Raw genomic sequence first — 19,355 nt, 5'->3', positions numbered from 1 at the left:
CTTGGTGAAAATCCAAGAAATTGTTTGGATGAACGCTGTAACATTAACCATGCAAGAATAACCCCCTACAAAAAGGAGTTCTTTTAGAAAGATGGAAGGTCTTTCTAGTTTCTAGAGGAAAACAGGCTTCCATTCAGGTATGAAGCGTGGCTTTTTTTTTTTTTTTTTTTTAAGTAGAACATCCACAGAAAGCATTATTTCATTTGTTTTACAGAAACAAGAAACCTTCTGTTTCTTAACCTCACATTAAGAAAGTGGTCTTTAACCATGATAACACGTTCCTTAAACACATCACATTCCATTTTTGGAATAGGACCACATTCTAATAATGGCCCATACTTTCACTTACAAGGCATAGTCACTGTCCTACTCATATTGCTAGGTAGTATGAATCCCCCCCCCCCCCGCCTTTACTTTTAAATAGCCGTGACCAAATACATGCAAGTTGAAATCTATGGGTTCACTGGGTAAATTCTAGTGAGGAAAGACAGAAGTCATGTAATTCTGAATCCCTAAATGGAATTACCAATTTGTAATAAAAAAGACAGACACATGTTTAGCTCTAAGAAGTTGTTCAGAAAACTTTTTTTACTTAAAAATAATGCTACTGAATGCAGCAAAAAAGTATACTTACTCAAGATGTCAGTAGTAATGGAATTGGGGAAAGGCATGATTGCTGACTGCCGTAAGGAAACAAGGTTGTTCAACAGCACCGTTTTCTGCGTTTGCCTATATTCCGTATCCAAATCACTATCTTTTGAATCAACACCTTGTGAGCTTTTTCTCAATTATCCAGGCAAACAGTGAATACAGTGTTCTCAGTAATAAATCATGTTCTCAGCCTCTGATGCTGTACTATGTTTTTTGAATAAGGTAGGAGTGTCCTGTCCTATACACTGCCATATAGCAACAGACACCACATACTGAGATAACAGGCCATCCTGAAGCCAAACAAAAGTTAAGCATAGATAACAACAGCCTTTAATACCAGGTTCTCCCAATTGCTTTGGAGCAACAAAAATTAAACAGCTTCATTAACAGAAATAAATGACTGTTATCTTCTAAATAGCAAGCACACTGCTTGGCAGTCTGATTCAGATTTTCCACAAGAATATGAGGCAAAATGAGTCCATACTGTTTTAACCTTGATATTTAAATAGATGAAGTGAATCTCAAATCTGGCTCATATGGGTCTTTCAATTGCTGCCTGCATCCTCAGCTGAGGCATAAAAATCCCCCCTAGGTACCCCATTACTTTGAAAGATTTATAGGTAACCCAATACAGAAATCATGATCTCCCTCCAATCATCTAATTCCATTGAAAGACAAACAACATATTGCATATATAAACAATGAACACAGGCACAAATGATTAAGAAAGCAGTACTTACAAAGAAACCTAAATGTTAAATTACTTAATTATTTCTTTAAAATGACTGCAAAATTTGAATAGCTCACCTTCACTTTAGATTTAAAAGGAGGACAAAGCCTTTGTAAAATAGGCTCTAAAAATTCTAACACTTCAACAAAAGAGGCCGTCATTACTGCTTAATAGATGCAAATAAATTATTCATTAGTACAACTCACATTTGGGTTTTATTATACTCAGTAAAATATACAGGAATTTTGATGTACTGAAAGAGTGCAGGTAAATACAGTATTCAAGCAGTCACTATTTCTATGTACATGCTCATTAATTCTTCAAAAAAACCCACAAAATTATCAAATAGATCAAAATATTGTCCCATGTTTCCACACTATGTTCAGAAAACCAGCTGATAATTTACAATATCATAAAGATTTCCAGTTTCACAATACAAAAAGGATAAAAAGGAAATTAGACTCAGTTTGTAGTAATTTATTTGTATTTTACCATGACATGCAAGAATTCCTTGCATGTGCATAAACAATTTCACTTGAAAAGTAACAGTTATAGTTAAAGCAGAACCAAATAAAACTTCAGCTTACTTATGTCAGTCTTTCGTTCTTCAGGCAATTGAAAAAACCACAGTAGTCTGTTATGAATTAAAAAGAAAGAAAAAAATCTTCGGGCAAGTCTGAACTACATTACAGGGACCTGTTTCTTCTGTTTATTTTCTAAATGGAGCACAATACACAGCTCTTCCCACAGACCAGACACTGTACTTTTTTCTAATAGGGAAACTTACTTTTAAGTTCACCTCCCCCCCCCACCCCTTGTAACTTCAGGATTTAAAAAAATAAATAAATAAGTGATAGGGACATACAAATTTAATCCTAAATACGATTTTATGATGTAAGGAAGTGGACAAATTGTTGAAAAGAACTCAGTCACAACAGGCTTATAAAGACATTTCATTTCAATTTTTTATGCAGTTTCATACTCCAAGTTACTCTTGTATATTTTAAATTAAAAAAAATCTCAATCCAAAACCCCAAATTTAAAAAATCTAAAACAGTGCAACAATTACTGCTTCCCTCCCAGATCTCCCACCCCTTCCCTTATCTATTACACTGTACATGTTTCACCCTGACTCCACCTTGTTAGCTGGTTTAATTTTAGTATTATAAAAGTATGACAAAATCATTTTCATTTCATCTAAACAAAAAGAAAACAAAACTTAGAATACATCTGCTTTTTTCGTGGTACATTTAATAGCGTCGGAAGGCTTTTAGATGATTTAAAACAAACAACCCCCCAAAAAACATTTAAAACCAAATCTAAGCTTCTTTCCCAGAAGTAGTTAAGGTTTGGTTAAAACAACTTCTCAATTAACCTGTTCCAGTTTCCACAAAAAGATATTTAATTAAAAAAATCTTTAAGTTATTTGGTCCTTTGGCAATTTGCAGCACAAACAATGCCTACTGTACCAAACTCATTTATTGCCTTCAAAATGGTTTTAGTTTTATTGATAATATTTAAATCTAGCATCCTTTGTGTTGTACAATAGTGTTGTTCATTTACATCAAGTAGGGTGCCCAGTCTGCAGAAATTCCTTCTGGCACCAGAAACAGAATGGTAGAATACAATTAAATAAAACAGTTTTGACATTCTTTATTTTACTTTTTTTTTTTTGCCATGGATTCCAAGTACTTATTCAAGAATTTATGCTTCTTCTGCAAAATATTCTCTTAAAAATCCTCCTAGAGTCTCACAGGTTTTTCATATGCAACCACAATAAAAAACATCTTCTCAAAGGTCTGTCCTGTTTTTGTATTCAAACTCTGACTGCTTTTTTTCCCAAAAGCATAAGTCTGACCTTCCAATGCTAGGGTTCATTCTTCTGACCTACAAAACGTAGCTTTCAATAGGTCTCAGAATCTGAGTCATTGAGTTCGTCTTCTTCTGTATATGGGTAGCCATCATCCCTGCCAATGTTGTTGAAACTACAGTAAGAGCTATGGTCACTCCTCATAACTGGCAAGGAATCAAAGGTGACAGTTTTTGAGGTGTTGGTGTAATGATTAATGGCATTGAATGTAAGGGAAGGTAATGTGCTGCTTGATGAAACAGGCATCATCGTGGCCAGAATGAGAGCTAGGCAATCAGCCACATCCTTATTGGGTGCACAGGCCAAAGCTGGTGTGTAACCTAGAAGTCAAGATAAAACCAAAAACCTTCATTAAAAAAAAACAAAAAAAAAACAAAAAAAACAATGCAAAAATTTCTCCAAGATCATATCATCTTTCAGCTGCAAAAGTATTTTATATTGCTTAGTTCTGCACTGTTTTAAAAAACCATAAAATTAAATGCATTATCAATTTTTTTTTTTTACTTTCAGTTATGGAAATATCCCAGAAGTCAAGGGGCTTTGGAACAGAGATTTGATTATTTTGTTAAGCAAAGTCAGAAGTTCTAGGCCAGTGAGAAAAGCCTGGATTTGAAAATAGTGAGGAAGTCAACAGGGTGAGGAGACATAAATAACTGCAGCCAACAGTAATTGGTGAAGGAATTCACTAGGGGAGCCACTGCAGAAACCACAGTTCAACATATTAAATTTTCTCCATCCAGAGGCTTCCATTTAGCTGTTCAGCACAGATAGAACAGTGTTATTAAAATATTTGTCTCAAAACAAGTTGGCTAAAATATCAGGGCCAATTATTCAAAGGATGAAAATAGACAATTTCAATCAATCTGTGCTTTATTACCACATAGAGTAATATGAAATATAAAGCCAATATCTAGGGTTTTTTTGAGGGAAATAAATTTCAGAAAACCACAAAAGTCTGCAGAAATGCCAGCTGGATTAGTGGGTTAGGACTTGCAGAGAGAAATTAGATCTCTTGGCTGCACAACCAGTCTGGCCAAACTCCTTTTGCAAAGCAATGGTACTGTGACAACCCTCAAACACAGGAGGCCTCAGGCCTTGAAATGATTTGTAGTTAGCTCACGTAAGTGCTTAATCTCAACTGGGTAACTGTGGCTCTGTTTTTCTCCAACATTTCTCCTTTTGTGATTTCCTTCTTCCCTATGTACTTGCCTCTCCTCGTTAACTACAAAGAAAAACACTTCAAACTCTCCTGAGTGGAGGTCTGAGAGTTGCTCCTGTCTCAGGCTTTAGGCTTAACTCAGCAAACTGCTTGAGGATAACTTTTGCCACAGGTCTTGGGGTACTTCTACAGCACATGAAGAACAGCACAGAGGCACTGAAACTGGTGGTGACAGTAGCAGCTCTGGAAGCATGACAGTCACGTTAGTGCAACCATAGGTAACTCAGCTAATTCTGCTGCCAAGGCCAAAGCAAGCTCTCTACCTGGCTCCACACACAAGTGGGCAGTCAGATCATCTTGTAGCACCTCTGCAGTAGCTTTCACTGCATGGGGTAGATATGCCCACAATGAACTGAACAGAAGACTCATGTTCACGTACATCTGGGAGTATCAAGTCCAGCACTGCCCCCAAGCCCCATCTTAAAGGTGTACAACATCCAGGTAAAAGGCAAAGAAGTAATACAAGGCTTTAAAAGTAAGCCATGTGATGGATTTCTATCTGGACATTATGAAGGCATGGAAAAGGAGGCAATGTTCATTTTACCAGCAAATATTTCAACTACTAAGGAATTGTTTTTATTGTAGAAGTAGGTGCAGTTAAAGTTTTAGGGTACAGCTCAGGAATAGTGACTGTGTGGTCAAACAGTGTTGTACAATTGCACAGAGGTTTTAAACAAGTAGGCACATCATGGAAAATAATTGTAGCTGGGACTGAAGAAAACAGCAAGCAAGAAGACAATCTCGCACTTGAACTATCTGCTTAGTACAGACATTGTGCTTGATGCTTGGAACAGAATAAGACAACAGCCCCTGCCCAAAGGTGCATACAATCCAAGATAACAGACAGAGAATTCAAGCACAAAACGCACCAGCTGACCATGCGATAGGGCCGTACAGAAGTGCAGCGCAGCAGATGTTTTCATTGTTAGTAAGGTATCACAGCACTTAAACAGCTCAGAGTTAACAGTGACAGTCTGCAGAAGAGATACATTTTGAGAGGATTCAAAAGCAAGGGCCAGAGCTTGCTACCCTTGGATGAAGAGTGCATTTCAGGCATGTAAGGCAGAACAGAAGGCTCAGAATTGATACTCAAATGCACACAATTTAACATCTACAACTTCTGGAGATTGTATAAAGGTAAGGGGACACACAAGATAAATTTATTCACGCTGGCCATACTCAACACTTTCTTTTACTAATGTTGTTTAATAACTGTGTTTGAAAACTGTGCAAAGTCAGCAGCAATTTTTTTCTTCTTCTTAAAAGACTGCTTCTTGCTAACATCTTGACTACTCATGTCCCTCTGGAACTGATCATCCCTATCAGTCATTAAAAAATAAATAAAAATTAAAGGCCAACTTGAAGATTAAGCCAATTTCTTGCTTCTATTAAATATTCTCTAAAAACAGCATTTATAATGATATTCAATTTTAGATTTTGAGCTTCTGGCTTTCAGTAGTTAGGAATGAAATATCACATTTTTATTCTTTGCTCAAACATAGCAAGATGAAGTAACTGCTTGGCCCATAAAAGACTGACATCTGTGTCCTCCACCACTTTCTTTTGTTCATATTATTTTAAAGTTATAAGAACACCAAAGAATACCTTTATGTCCCTTAATGGCAAAGTGATCATTCACCTCTCAATGCAACAACAGTTACAAATTCCTTAGATTTTCTTATAATTAGAAGTTGGTAAATCTACTGACTTCATTGAAACAGCCTTACTCAGTGCTTACATCATGTACCCCATAATCTACACTCCTGTCTGCTTAAGCTTTGAAAGGAGAAAAAAAACCCCATTATTTAGAGGCAGGGAAGCAAAGAAAGGTGAAGCAACTTTCCCGCACAACAGAAAATGGAGCCTGTGCGCTGGATGTGGACTTAAGACCAGCGCTTTCCCTGCCCAAACACTAAGCTGCTCCCTCCCCAGGGCGTGAAAGCATTCTTGGGAAAGTGTCCATGCTTACAGGAAAATCAGATGTTTATTAATGTGGTCAATGTGGAGAAATTTCTCAAGATAAACTGAATGAAGTCTTACGCTCGGGAATGAGAAGAAAGCCTGCTGAGACATGAATCATCTCTTAAGCATCTATAAGAAAAATTTATTTCAGAAAGCATGAGGAGATCTCAAATATAAACAAGAATCCAAGCAAAGGAAGACCTGGAAAAGCACTAGAAAAGGGGCTTTTTTTTTTTTTTAAATGCACTGATAGGCCAATTTTTAATGCATTGATAGGCCAATAGTCACTGTAAAAATCAAGACTCCAAAAATGACAGAAACCTCCACACAGCTGCTATGTCAATCTCTGGATTTAGAGACTGAGACAGTCTCCTCTCACTAATGTGCTGCACATTTATATGACACATTATAGACAGACCACACCAAGAAATTTAGCTAGCTTAGTAAGTTACATAGACCAAAAAAAACCTCAAGAAGTTGGCTGAACGACCAAAAATAGAACTTAAACTGGTGCCAACTGTGTGTGTGTGTGGGAGAGGGAAGGCTAATTAACTTTTTCATATAGGTAGAATCCATGTAAGTCATGTAAAATTCAACAAATTTTTCGTATGTGGGTGATGGCAAGATTTCAGCAAGACAGGTGTGGAACATAGGAAAACAACTGAAAGACTTACGTGAGAACTGATACAGAACTGATAATGAACCCTCAACATGACTTTTCTTGAGAAGTATACTAGACAGTTAATTAGCTGTTGCAATTGCATTTAATCTCGTGAGAGCTTGGAGAATTAAATTTTTTCAAAGACATTATATCTTAAACATCTCAAAAAGTGATTTCACTACAATAAGAGACCCTCTATAACAAAAGTAGTAGGATTTAAAATTCAGAGTTTTTAAAATAATACTTTATAAATTTATAAAAATGTGTAATCCAGATAAAGTAGCAGAGGGGTATGAAGTAGTTTTGTACAGATACAGATATACATTCAGACCATTTGCAAAAAAAATCAAGTTGATGTAGTCTTTATAGGAAGGGACACAACTTGAAAGATAAAAAAGGGGATCACCACTCCATAAGAGCTGAGGTTATGATGGATACTACATGTTCTACATATCAAGACATGCTTCTGTATAAAGTATTAATTGAAATTTTACTGCCAGTTTCATCTAGCTCTATCTGAAATGCCAATGCTTGCGTGGGAGATCACTATACCTATATGAGTTATGCTGAAGTAAGAGAACATCAGTTTTGTGACGCAAAAGATTCCAGTGGCTATTTTTTCAGTGTTTTGCTACACAAATAGCTTTCATCCTTAAAAAAACCAAAAAAACAAAAACCAAAAACCAACCAAACAAAAAAAACACAACTCTTAAGTCTCTCTAATCAAAAAAACCCTAGTTTTTTCTTATAATTCTACTCCATTATTAGAATTAAATAAATATATGTAATCATTTTTTGCTTTAGAAACACTTACACCCTAGTGGTAAATGCTAAAATCCAAGAGAAGCTGATCTAAAGCAGGAAGTGGCTATTACTACTGCCAGCTTTTCCATTTAATATAAAAGATACCCAATGGAAACAAGAAGAAACCTTCTGCAAGTGTAATAGTCAACCTGCTGACATACTAATTCTTCTAAGGATTAAGAAAAATCTACCATGACAGTTGAAGTAGATTGATAAATCCCATGAAAACTTCTCTTGCTCTCTCACAACTGAAAGTATTCATCACTTTGCATGTACTATATTCTGAGCTGGCACATTCGCCCAGCAGACAAATAATTCACTATGGATATTCTCGAGGCTGCTTAAAATTTGATAAACAAAGAAATTGCTACTAGAAAGAAAAGTCAGGAGCCACAGTGAAGAACTAGATTAGGTAATACTCAGAATTACTTTAAATTTAAAATATTAGCAGAATTAAAAAGAAATTTAATAGGTTACACTTATATTCCCAGCCAGAGAACTGTGACTTCTACACAAGCAACTTCCTCTGTTAAGTCAAAGATTCACCCTAACAAGGGACGGACTGACTGCAGATGAAAAACCCATGAAACTGGCTGTACAAATTGCTCTCACAGTTAGCAAACTTGTGATGAGAAAAAAAAAAAAAAATCAAAAAGGTATGTTTTTCAAACTTTTCATTGTAGGAAGTTCCATTTAGCAGTTACTAAACCCCTTCCCGTCCTGTTCCCTATTTTAGGCAAGGAATGATCTCTAAATCACCCATGTCACTTTAAGCAGTGTAATTTGAGAAACACTGTAACAGGAAAGTCACACTACACATCAAGGGAGGAAAAGCTTCCCAAAGCAGAAATATAATTAGAACTATTAATCAAATGCATTCTTTCCAGAAAATGAGCAGCTGCTGCTCTTATTTAAAAGACATTAGTTTGAGGTGGGCAGAGCAGTAGTCTATCCCTCAAAAGCACAAGTTCGGAGGACCACAGATCTCTTACATGAAAATATGCAAATGAGAAGTCAATATATCTATTTTTTTTGTTCTTGCAAGGTATAGGATTTGTACCCTGTGATATGGCAGTTACTTTTTCTTACTTCTATGCGCTAGAAAACTCTCAAGAGCCAGAAGCTTCACACCCAATAACTGGGATCTATAATTCACACTTACTTTTAGAAACTAACACCAATACACCCTAGTAAAATATATGGCAATTCAATCCAGCTTCGTAACAGCTGAGAGTTGTAATTTACTTTAAGCATTACATTTTCCAGACCATTTTCAGTATTGCTACAGCTAATGTATTTATATAAGACTGCAAATTCAAATCAGACATACGATGACCTGCATTGTCGTTCCGAAAAAACTTTCATTCCTCTTGCACTTTTTCTGTTTTGCTAAAATGACCCATCATCACCAACACAACACTTTATTCTGTGGAGGAGCCTACTATAAAACTTATGTGAAATTTCAAAAGCAGTTACAGTTTTTCAGTGAGTTAAGTTTAAAACCACAGTTCCTTATGGGGAAACAAGGTTAAATTTACTCTTACCATTTTCATCTACAGCAAGTACACTTGCTCCCTTCCCTAAAAGTTCTTGAACTACAACTGTTAGTCCATTCCGAGCAGCAACATGCAGAGGTCTGTGAAGACAAGCAAACTGGTATATAAACCTTAGAACAAGATACGAAATAACATTTTTAAGTAGCTTGCCTCTAGTTAACTGATTACTGAAGTATTTATACTTGTATGTTATTTACATGTTATCTAAGCATTGGGGATATAATATCTAAGAGGGATTAAAAAAAGGAAATCTCTTCTTATTGCAAAGAAACTATATCGTAACAGTTGTGCAGTTTCATTCTGTTTTACAGCACTGTACTGTGAGTAAGTAGCTGCTGGAACAGGTATGCCTGCTTAAGTACTTCATCAAATTAAAAAGTTAGAATCAACTAGTATCTCACTGTTGATGTAAATCCTTCACTGAGCCGTGAAAACAGATAGTGACACATCTGAGAGTTAATGCATGTCACTGGCAACAATCATTAGAATACAACCAGCAGAATGGTAGTCATATTTTATTCTGTATGAATGTTTATAAGAGATGCACAAGCATTTCATCAACCTGCCTTTTAGAAACCAGTATATTCCATTATGACTGTAGATGAAAAATTTATTTTACAATATAATGCATGAAGAAGCAAAAACATTACTTTTCACAACCTCAAACTATTAACCATAATCATATTTTGCAGTGACTTGATCCATCAAGGAAAGTGTCAGCTTTACCTCAAATAGTCTAACTACATCTTTTTCAAATGCAACAGTTTGAGAAGTGGTACCCACTGGCCTAAAGAAACCCTGTCACTACTTGGCAGGAAACAGAATAATCAGCATACTTCAACTCTGCTTTATATTGCTCTTCATTCATTTTGAAGTTCTTAAAATTGTTTGAAATAACCATGAACTCTATTTCGATTTGGAAACAAGAGCCTTAGTTAAAAAACAGAAATGCAAAACATGCAAACAGGAGAAGCTATATCTATGGCCCTTAGATTAAAGTATTAAAAATCAAGAGCTAATGCACACTAAATATACTGAAAAATTTACTGTAATTAAAATCTTTTTAGTATTCAGGCCAACAATTTTAACGTTTATATTGCTAGGAAGTGGGACATTGTTCATAATGAAAATTGTTTAGAAAGTCAGGGTAGTTATTAAAAACATTTGCCAAACCAGTAATATTTTTTTAGAACTGTTAAAATCTTGAAACCTATATAAACATTTCATGGAGGTGAGAATATGTACCTATTTTTCCCCTTAATATCTCTGCAGTCAAGCTGGATAAGCCAAGGCATGTGGGTGGAATTACATGAGCCTATGGTAGCATTCTTTCCCACTTCTATTCCTATCCCATTTTTGCTTTTCCTTCTCCCAAGATATCCCCCTTACAAGCCAGAAATGAGGCAGTCAGTCCCTATCTTGCTTTCTGATTATTTCATGCTGCCTGCAGTGCAGCATGGTAAACAGCAAGAGCAAGGAAGAAAAGTCTTGCTATCTTAACTCCTTAGTTCCAGCAGACGTCGGAGAATAGGAGGTAGAACTGTAGGGATTTGAACACAACAGATTACAGAAGAGATGCAAGAGCAGAGAAATGCATGAATTACTTAAAAGTTCTGGTGTTTTTTTCTAAAAACAGTTTGCGATTGCTTTATTAAAGCAGTCTAACAATTACAGGTATTCAATATGGCTTATAACACAAATAGATTCTTTAAAAGGAAAAAATGCAGAAAAGCCATTTTAATAGTCGAGGTCAAAATAAGTTCCCACAGTATGACATACTACTATGTTTTAAAATTTTCCCTAAAATTCGGATGACAAAATAGGCTTCATTCTACTTGAGATTAGATCTTTAGGAAGCACCAAGGATACTATATTCTCCATACAATTTATTAGTTGATTTCTTTTTAATAATAGAAAGCATGTTAAAAAATAAAAGCATGTTTCAGCTAGTTTTTTTTTTTTATTATTATTATTAGCTAGCTTTGAAGAAGAGCAACTCTTAATTTGCCTCAAATGAGTTTTTAACTGAAGTGAATTTTAACTGAAAAATTAGGTAATTCATAAAACAGAAAAAATAGTGGCTTATGGGAAATCTCAGTGGACTGCAATAATTCCACACAGAATTCCCTGAATCACAGTATTGTCAGATTTATTTAGCATCCCTTTCACTCAGCTAAAACTACAACTTCAAGCTTGAATGAAACACCTTTTGCGTTAAAGTTGGTTGAACATTTGGTACCTATTATGCAATATGTATTCAACCAATTTGGAAAAAACTCTGAAAAATATTTTTTTGAGCATGATACTGGTTTTAACAAAAACAACAAAAACTGAATAGTAAAACACCACTCAGTGGTGATACGTACGTTTGCAAGGCTGCATTGGTGGCATTAATGAGGTTTCTATCCGTAATCTTCTCCAGTATTAACAAGGCACTAGTTTCATGACCCTTAATACAGAGCAAACACACTGTCATATAACAAATACTCTTTAAAAATTGCTTTCAGTGCCTTTTCAAAGAGGTAAGTTAATATTTGCAAAGAGTATTTGGTAACATAAAACTCAACACTGATCAAGTCAAAATAAGCACGCACCTTGCTGCAAGCCAAGTGGAGTGCTGTGTTCTTAGAACTGTCTTGCAAAGTCAGATCAGCCTTAGCACTGCTAACCAGTACCTCTGGGGGAAATAAAGATCTGTATTAACTAAAGTATATTCCTTAAGGTTTCAATGGCTTACATTTGTGAAAAATGAAAACATTAATTTGAAAAAAAAATATCCACAATAAGGTTACTATAAGGCAACTGTACCAGTAGTAAGATATTATTGTTTATTAACAAACTTAAGAGCAGAAATAAATAAAGCTTTCTCTTTACCAACTGTATTTGTCTGTCCATTTTCTGCAGCCATCATTAAAGGTGTTTTCCCAGAGGAATCTACTGCATTTACTTGAGCATTGTGACTGAGCAGAAGCTGTAGACACTCAACATGATCTGTAAAAGCTGCTGCATGAAGAGGAGTTCTACAAGAAATGAAAATAACCTCACGTTCAGGAAAAAATTCCTGTGCTTTCTACTTTATTCAAAGGTATATACTGGGATCCTGCAGATACAAAGACTCGGCAGACAGTCCCACTGATGCTCCGAAATCATTATTGCTGGAGTTGTGACAGGTGCCTTTAATAAGTCACCCTCAAGTTTCAAATAAATGGCTCTTTATTAGCTTCCTACAATACAGATACAATTTGATAAAAATTGCTACTACCTACCATGTGATGCAATTGTAAGCATGCCCGAACTGCTCTACACAATAAAAACCATATTCGAGTCTATCGATTCAGAACAGGATTTTAAAAAGCCCAACATTTTATTATTTCTAGCACAGAATAAATTAAAAACAAACAAACAAAACCCTTGAAGAATAAGAAGGGGGAAGGGGAACTAACAGAGACAGCAAATTTAAAAAGGCCAACAGTGACAGAATTTAACACAGCAATGCAACTATTACATTACAAACATCTTCCAATATGCAGTTACACTCTTACCTCCCTTTTGAATCTGTAGAATTTACAATACCAGCACCTAGTGTATCGATTAACATTTCTGCAGCACCTTCATTATCATTTATCCTATAAAAAGTAAACATGCTGTTATTTAGAGAATGATAAAGCTTTTGTTAAATACTGCAATGAAATCTGTAAAGAATAATTTTGGACTCCCTTACACAGCACAATGCAATGGACTGAAAGAATTTCCTTCCATTTTCTGGAAAACTTCCTGTTCCAGTAGGAGCTCTACACAACTGTCGTGACCTAAAGCAAGTGTAAAAGTTATATATTAGAATAATGATGATAATAATAATAATAATAATAATGTGTATGTGTGTGTGTGTGTGTGTATATGTATATATATGGATTACAACATAAACCAATTAGCTAAAGTAGATTAAGCAGTATCTTATTTGAAAGTTTTAAAACGACACACAAGTTATATACATATTGTGAACCTGAAAAGGGATCTCATGATGTCTGAAGAACATACAGAACACTTAACAGTTCTTTAAACCTACATTTTTTCACACTTTTCAAGCTCTTCTACACTAAGCTCTAAACTTAATGTTTCAGGGATATTTTTGTTCCACTGATTTGCTATATCCAGAGAAAAACTGAGCTGAGAGCCATAACAAGACCTTACCAAGAACCTATTCAACCCATCATAGTATTGTTTTCAAAATTCTACAGCCTAGTGCTGTATGGGTAACTCGTTAGCATATGGGTAACTCATTACCATAACTACCTATTTGATCTATAACTACTGCATATATGCAGTGAAGCTCAGTTGAACTTTTACTGTCTTCCAAAAACTTGTATTTTTAGAAGTCCTGTCAAATTTTCATTCTACAAATAAAGCATATTTCAGATCTGTTTTATTCAGAAACTGTGCTCACTCTGAAAATGGATCAAGCCATAAGAGTTTAATTTTATAAACCTGGTATTTTATTCAGACTGAAATTATCAGTGATTTACCCAGTTACTTTAGCTATGAGAACAGCCTCATGAGCTATTCACTTAGAAGTTACTGTGAAGGCGAAGCATTAAACCCACACTTCGCAGTCTGTCTCTATAATGTGAATCAGAGGTGAATTAAATGAGAACCTTTATTATGTCAAGAAACTAACTCTGATATTAAAATCTTTAACAAGAGAGCTGAATGAGTTCCCATCCTTTTAGGGAATATTCCTCACCCCCCAAAATCCAAGAAATATATATGAAGGATCAGTGAAGAAAAAGAAATTCTTATTGAATCAACCTCCGTGAATGAAAGTTAGCATATATTTTAAAGAAAGATTACAATCCTTATTAATGAAATGATTTCTGAAGCCTGGTGCAGGTATACCACCGCATCCAACTGCATTGAGGCACTGTTCTATTCCTCAACATTTGCCTCAAACTGGTGGCTACTTTTTCAGTTATATCTTGTAATTTTGTGAAAATTTTAACATTTAAAATCTTAAATGGAATATCAAGTTAAGTAAAAGTATTATCAACATTTGTTTCACTAAAGAGAAACACAGCCTTAAAAGTATGTGATGACTATGCTGTTCTGGAAGTAATGAAAAAATAAACACAACAAATCAGTCCTGTACACATTTTCATTTACAAAATCTCCTGAGTCTTTGGCTCATTTAATAAACTCAACTTTTATTCCATATTTTGCATTGTTGAATATTTATATTCTGAAATTCAGACCACTTTATCAGTATTGGATATCCTTTGTGAGACACTATACCTACAGAGCTACATTCCCTAGGAAGCTTAAAACCAAAGAACGTTGCTTTCATGTTTACCATTGTAACAGGCCCAATGCAGTGATGTATAGCCGTGATTGTCTGCTATTGCGGGTACTGCATCCACAGATGTAGCTGACTGCAAGAGGGCTCCTAGGACACCTATATGCCCACATGCAGCTGACAAGTGTATAGGGGTTCGCCCCCTACAGTCTCGTAACAAGGACTTAGCACCATGTTGAAGCAATGCTTCCACGCATTCCTCATGCCCAGTAACTGCCTGCAAGAGACATGAAATAGCATGTTTGCACATATTTAGGTATACAGTCAAGGTGTATAACTAAAGCAAGCAAACTTCAATGTCTTAATACTATAACTGGTAACAAAATAAGCTCAGTTACGATTTTTACTTCTAGAAATGGCCATTATGCTGGACAAATAGCAACATATTATTATAATCATGACAGAATAATTTCGTGGAATAGCCTTGAATGAACTGCTGATCTCTATGGCTCATTCAGTTGTCTCATCTGGCAGAGACTTACAAAAAAAAAAATTTGGCATATGGCACATGTTACAGTTTGCTTCCTTCCATTAACAATATGCTCCACCCCATGACAGAACAGGGACCCTGGGGCTTCTCCAGTCGATTTTCAACAAGATTAAGAGACTTGAAAAGCACAGAAAAGTCCTAACGGTATAGAACAAACAGTCAAAAGCTAACATTCTGCAAACAGCTAACAGACAATCAAAACCTAAGGATAGCAGGACAAAAATAGTGAGAAATTCATTAACACTACACACTAAGCCTATATTTGAAATTAATGCATATACTATGAAAAGGACAGAAATGTAATATTATCTTACCCCTCTATGTAATGCTGTCCTTCCCCACTTATCTTTGGCATCTACATTTGCTCCTTTGTTAAGGAGTGAATAAACGCAGTCTGTGTGCCCATTAAGAACTGACAACATCAGAGGAGTCCTGAAGAGAGAGAGAAATAAAGTGTAATCTATGTGGAAATTTAACAGACTAGTGCTCAGCTGAAATATTTTAACTTCTATTGTTCTGGGAGACACTGTTTCAAGATTTAGACTGTTAATGGTCTCTAGCACTACCATCACTCCAAGAATGAGACTGATGCTTGCTTTTTACATTCAGGAAAATAAATCCATTTCTAATAACAGAGAATTCCTAAGTAAGCAACAAGAATCCATTTTCTTTTAGCATCCAGGGAATAAGTGCATTTTAATTTCCTCCCAACTGAACAAGTTATTTTACCACTGCCAAAATTATATTAAATTTATTGCAAGTTATACAATCTTATTTGTCCCAGTTCAAATATCATTTCCCCTTAAAAAAGAAATAACTTAAAAATCACTAACACAAAATGATTAGGTTTTCCTTTTATGAAATGCAATAACTTGTGAAGAATACAATTTATAGACTCTAAACTTACTGTCCATTTCCATCTTGAATGTCCACTGCATTTTGTGGTTCTGCATTTCCTATCAATAGTCGCAAACATTCTGAGTGACCATTTGTAGCTGTAAAATATCACCAAAAATACCAGTTTTACATTAATTGTCTTAGATCATGTAGAGGTCAAACAGAACTGTAAACTGCTCAGACTAAAGCCTGTTAGCTTGAGAACCCATTGTACCAGCTTCATCAATTTTACGATTTAAATTCAAAATAAAAAGAACTATACTCAAACCTGATTTCAGAAATCAAGTATTCTCAATTATATAATAATAAAAGAAATCAATTCCAACTGTCAATTGCTGACAGATATTTGCGTCTCTCTATATATATGAGGTTGGACACATTAACTACAGGTATATGGTTACATAACTTAAATAAGAAGGGATAATTAATTAGCACAATTTTTACCTATGCCTCAAATCAAGCAAACCCACACTGAGCCAATCACACATAGATTTTGTTAGCAACTATCACATGTGCATAGTTATGAAGTGATAATTGAAATCACACTTAGAAAGAGGGGAAGGAAAGGTAATGCATAAAGTAATTAACGAAGCAGTTGAAAAAAAATAAATAAATAAAGAGAGCAAGCGAGAAAGAGAGAGAGCACATTTCAAAGCAACTCCTGTAAGATAAATCATTGCTTGCTGGGGGCAGATGTTCCTGACATACAGCTGCCATTTTCAGTCCACATTAGAATGGGGACACCTCATGCTTCTCTAGGTTGACGGAGATGCTAACTAACAGAAGGCACAAGAGGGTAAAGCAAATACAATAGTACAGGTTGTGCTCACGGCCAGAGTGGTTAGAATGACAATGTTTTGTACAAAATGCTCTTTTTACTGTAATATTCTCATAAGATGACTACTACAGTGCCAATAATGCCAACCTAAATAAGCCTGCTTTCAAAATGCAAAAAAGAATACTGCACGAATGCTACGCTTTCTTGAGAAAGGAAACTTCATAGAAGTTTATAAAAATTATCTAGAAAAGGCAATGAGAAAATATTGCAAAGGATTGCTATTATTTTGAAAATACTCAGTAGGGAGTCATTTAAATCCTTGGAAAAATCAAGTATAGTTTTCATGTGTCTTCTCAAACTGACAGAACTCTCTGAGACTCAGTCATTTTTATAAATAATTTAGTGCCAAGATAGGCAACACAATTCATGTATCTAAGTCTGGCGCTACAATTTGGGCTGTGTGAAAGATGAGGAGAGGAACAGGAACATACCACTGACACTTGTCGGCACAGCCAGCCTAGCAATGAACAGACAAGGAGAATGCACCCTTTTAGAGGATAGCATCCTGTAACACTCCGTGAACCAGAATAATTTCTTGGGTTAATACAGATTTCTACTACTTTAAGTGCTTTGTTACCCTTCTCAGTAGAGTATGTAACTTCAAAGACTTCATCTGTTCCTAAATATCATTTCTTAGAACATTAATAATAAAGACTTCTAAGTGTGAAGATGATGCACTTCGAAAGCCAAAATTTTAGAGTTGAGCAATAACACATACCTGCAGCATGTATTGGGGTTCTCTTTACAACATAATCTTTCACCAGGATTGATGCTCCCTGATTAATGAGTACGTCTACACATTCCACGTGTCCCTTAAAGGCAGCAAGATCCAATGGTGTCCTTCCATTATTGTTCCTCACATCAAGGTCCAGCAAGGACTGTACCAGCACTTCCAGAGCTTGATGGTGACCATGATAGGCCTGAGAGAATAAGAAAATCCTTCAGTTTTCCCAGTTTTCCTGTCCTTCACATTTTTCCTCTGCTTACCAGGGTTGCATATATTAAACTGTGAGTCTAGCATTTTTATTTTAGCAAGATGAGGAGCTCCTGATGCAGCAGTAAGTAGTTCCAAAATGGTTACAACAAATTGTAAAAACAATTTCAGCAGGAAGGTTTGTGCTTTCTCATTTTATCCTTTCAATCAGCAACTGATATTGATAGTATTTCCAAAAATTATCTTTCTCCATACATGTATTATAACTGCTAACATTCTGAATACTGTTTTGTTGCTTTATGTTAACAATTACTTCAATTAGTTACTTCAACCTCAGATTACTTCAAGTAAGGATCATATGAAACTTAACTGATTCCTATTAGTTTTTTTTATAGGATATTCAAAAAAAGAGCCTGTAAAATTTTTAAGTAAAAAATACAGTATAAATAGTTAAAAGTTAATGTAGTAGGCAAAATAGAAGGGACTTAGGGAATGAAACAGTAAGAGATCACACTGGATAAATAGGGATAAAAAAAAGCCTAGAAAATATACTGTAGGTGTGTGTCAAGACAGAGCATCAAACTCAGTAATAAAAACACACATATACAACTACGGTTTTATGATTTCCAAAATAAACTTGTTTAAGTTTCTACTCACGGATACATAAGCTCTGCCCCAGACCAAAATTTCCAGGAGCAGTCTATTCTGCTTTCATTTACTAATATTAGACATTATCTTTCCACTTTGCCATATATATCAATAATATATGTTATGCACGAGACTTAGGCTATTTTCAGAAAGCATATTAAGGTTTTTCAATTGCTCGAAGTCCAGGGAAGAGATTAGAGGAAAACTGCATATTCAGTTGTTTATTCTATATTTCAAAGCACATTTGTATAAACAGTTTCATCAGGTCCCCTATGAAGTCTGTTCTCTTACTATTTGTGCAAATCTTTCTTAAAGTATTAAAGGCAAGTTTTTTCATAAGAAATAATCTTGATGGCAAAACATATCATTATAACATAGAACACAATACTTCTAAAAGTGTCGTTAATATACTTTTAAAGACAAATCTTTTAATTAGAAGCAAGATTCCAAATGAGGAGTATTCAATTTCAGCCAGGAGGTAAAATCACCTTGTATAACTCATTCATGAGCTATACATGGTATGTATTGCTGTGGTGTAATTTATTGTTATTGACCTCTTAAAAAAAAAAAAAAAGTCCAGAATGCATCAAAACTATGTCAACAGCTGTTTACAATTACGTGATCTATCATCACTAAAGAATGAAATACTTACAGCTAAATGCAGTGGACTGATGGGTGCTCTGTTGTCTGAATCGTTCAGCATGTCAGTACCTGATGTTTCCATTAGCTTAGCAGAGATAGAAATTCC

General features: G+C 35.2%; 1 protein-coding gene across 4 annotated transcripts in view; it reads right to left on the bottom strand.

Annotated features, from left to right (window-relative positions):
• Positions 1 to 1,577: 1,577 nt before the first annotated feature.
• Positions 1,578 to 19,355, bottom strand: part of ANKRD28 (ankyrin repeat domain 28) — a 128,485-nt gene continuing 110,707 nt past the window's right edge. For 2 of the 4 annotated variants that reach the window (XM_064506242.1, XM_026103741.2), the window contains exons 17-28: positions 19,260 to 19,334; positions 17,744 to 17,945; positions 16,198 to 16,285; positions 15,605 to 15,722; positions 14,798 to 15,017; positions 13,175 to 13,262; positions 12,996 to 13,079; positions 12,328 to 12,473; positions 12,048 to 12,130; positions 11,820 to 11,902; positions 9,442 to 9,533; positions 1,578 to 3,571 (exon numbers count right to left, since the gene is read on the bottom strand). In XM_064506242.1, coding sequence (XP_064362312.1) covers positions 3,285 to 3,571; positions 9,442 to 9,533; positions 11,820 to 11,902; positions 12,048 to 12,130; positions 12,328 to 12,473; positions 12,996 to 13,079; positions 13,175 to 13,262; positions 14,798 to 15,017; positions 15,605 to 15,722; positions 16,198 to 16,285; positions 17,744 to 17,945; positions 19,260 to 19,334 — 1,566 coding nt within the window. In that variant the 3' untranslated portion in view covers positions 1,578 to 3,284. Of the gene's footprint in view, positions 5,445 to 9,441; positions 9,534 to 11,819; positions 11,903 to 12,047; positions 12,131 to 12,327; positions 12,474 to 12,995; positions 13,080 to 13,174; positions 13,263 to 14,797; positions 15,018 to 15,604; positions 15,723 to 16,197; positions 16,286 to 17,743; positions 17,946 to 19,259; positions 19,335 to 19,355 lie in introns of all 4 variants that reach the window. The other 2 variants (XM_064506243.1, XM_026103742.2) reach the window with 2 other exon arrangements.

This window comes from Dromaius novaehollandiae, chromosome 2, assembly GCF_036370855.1.
Source record: "Dromaius novaehollandiae isolate bDroNov1 chromosome 2, bDroNov1.hap1, whole genome shotgun sequence".
NCBI classification, from domain to species: domain Eukaryota; kingdom Metazoa; phylum Chordata; class Aves; order Casuariiformes; family Dromaiidae; genus Dromaius; species Dromaius novaehollandiae.
The sequence above is the reverse complement of the archived record's forward strand: the minus strand, read 5'-3'. Positions and strand labels throughout refer to the sequence as shown.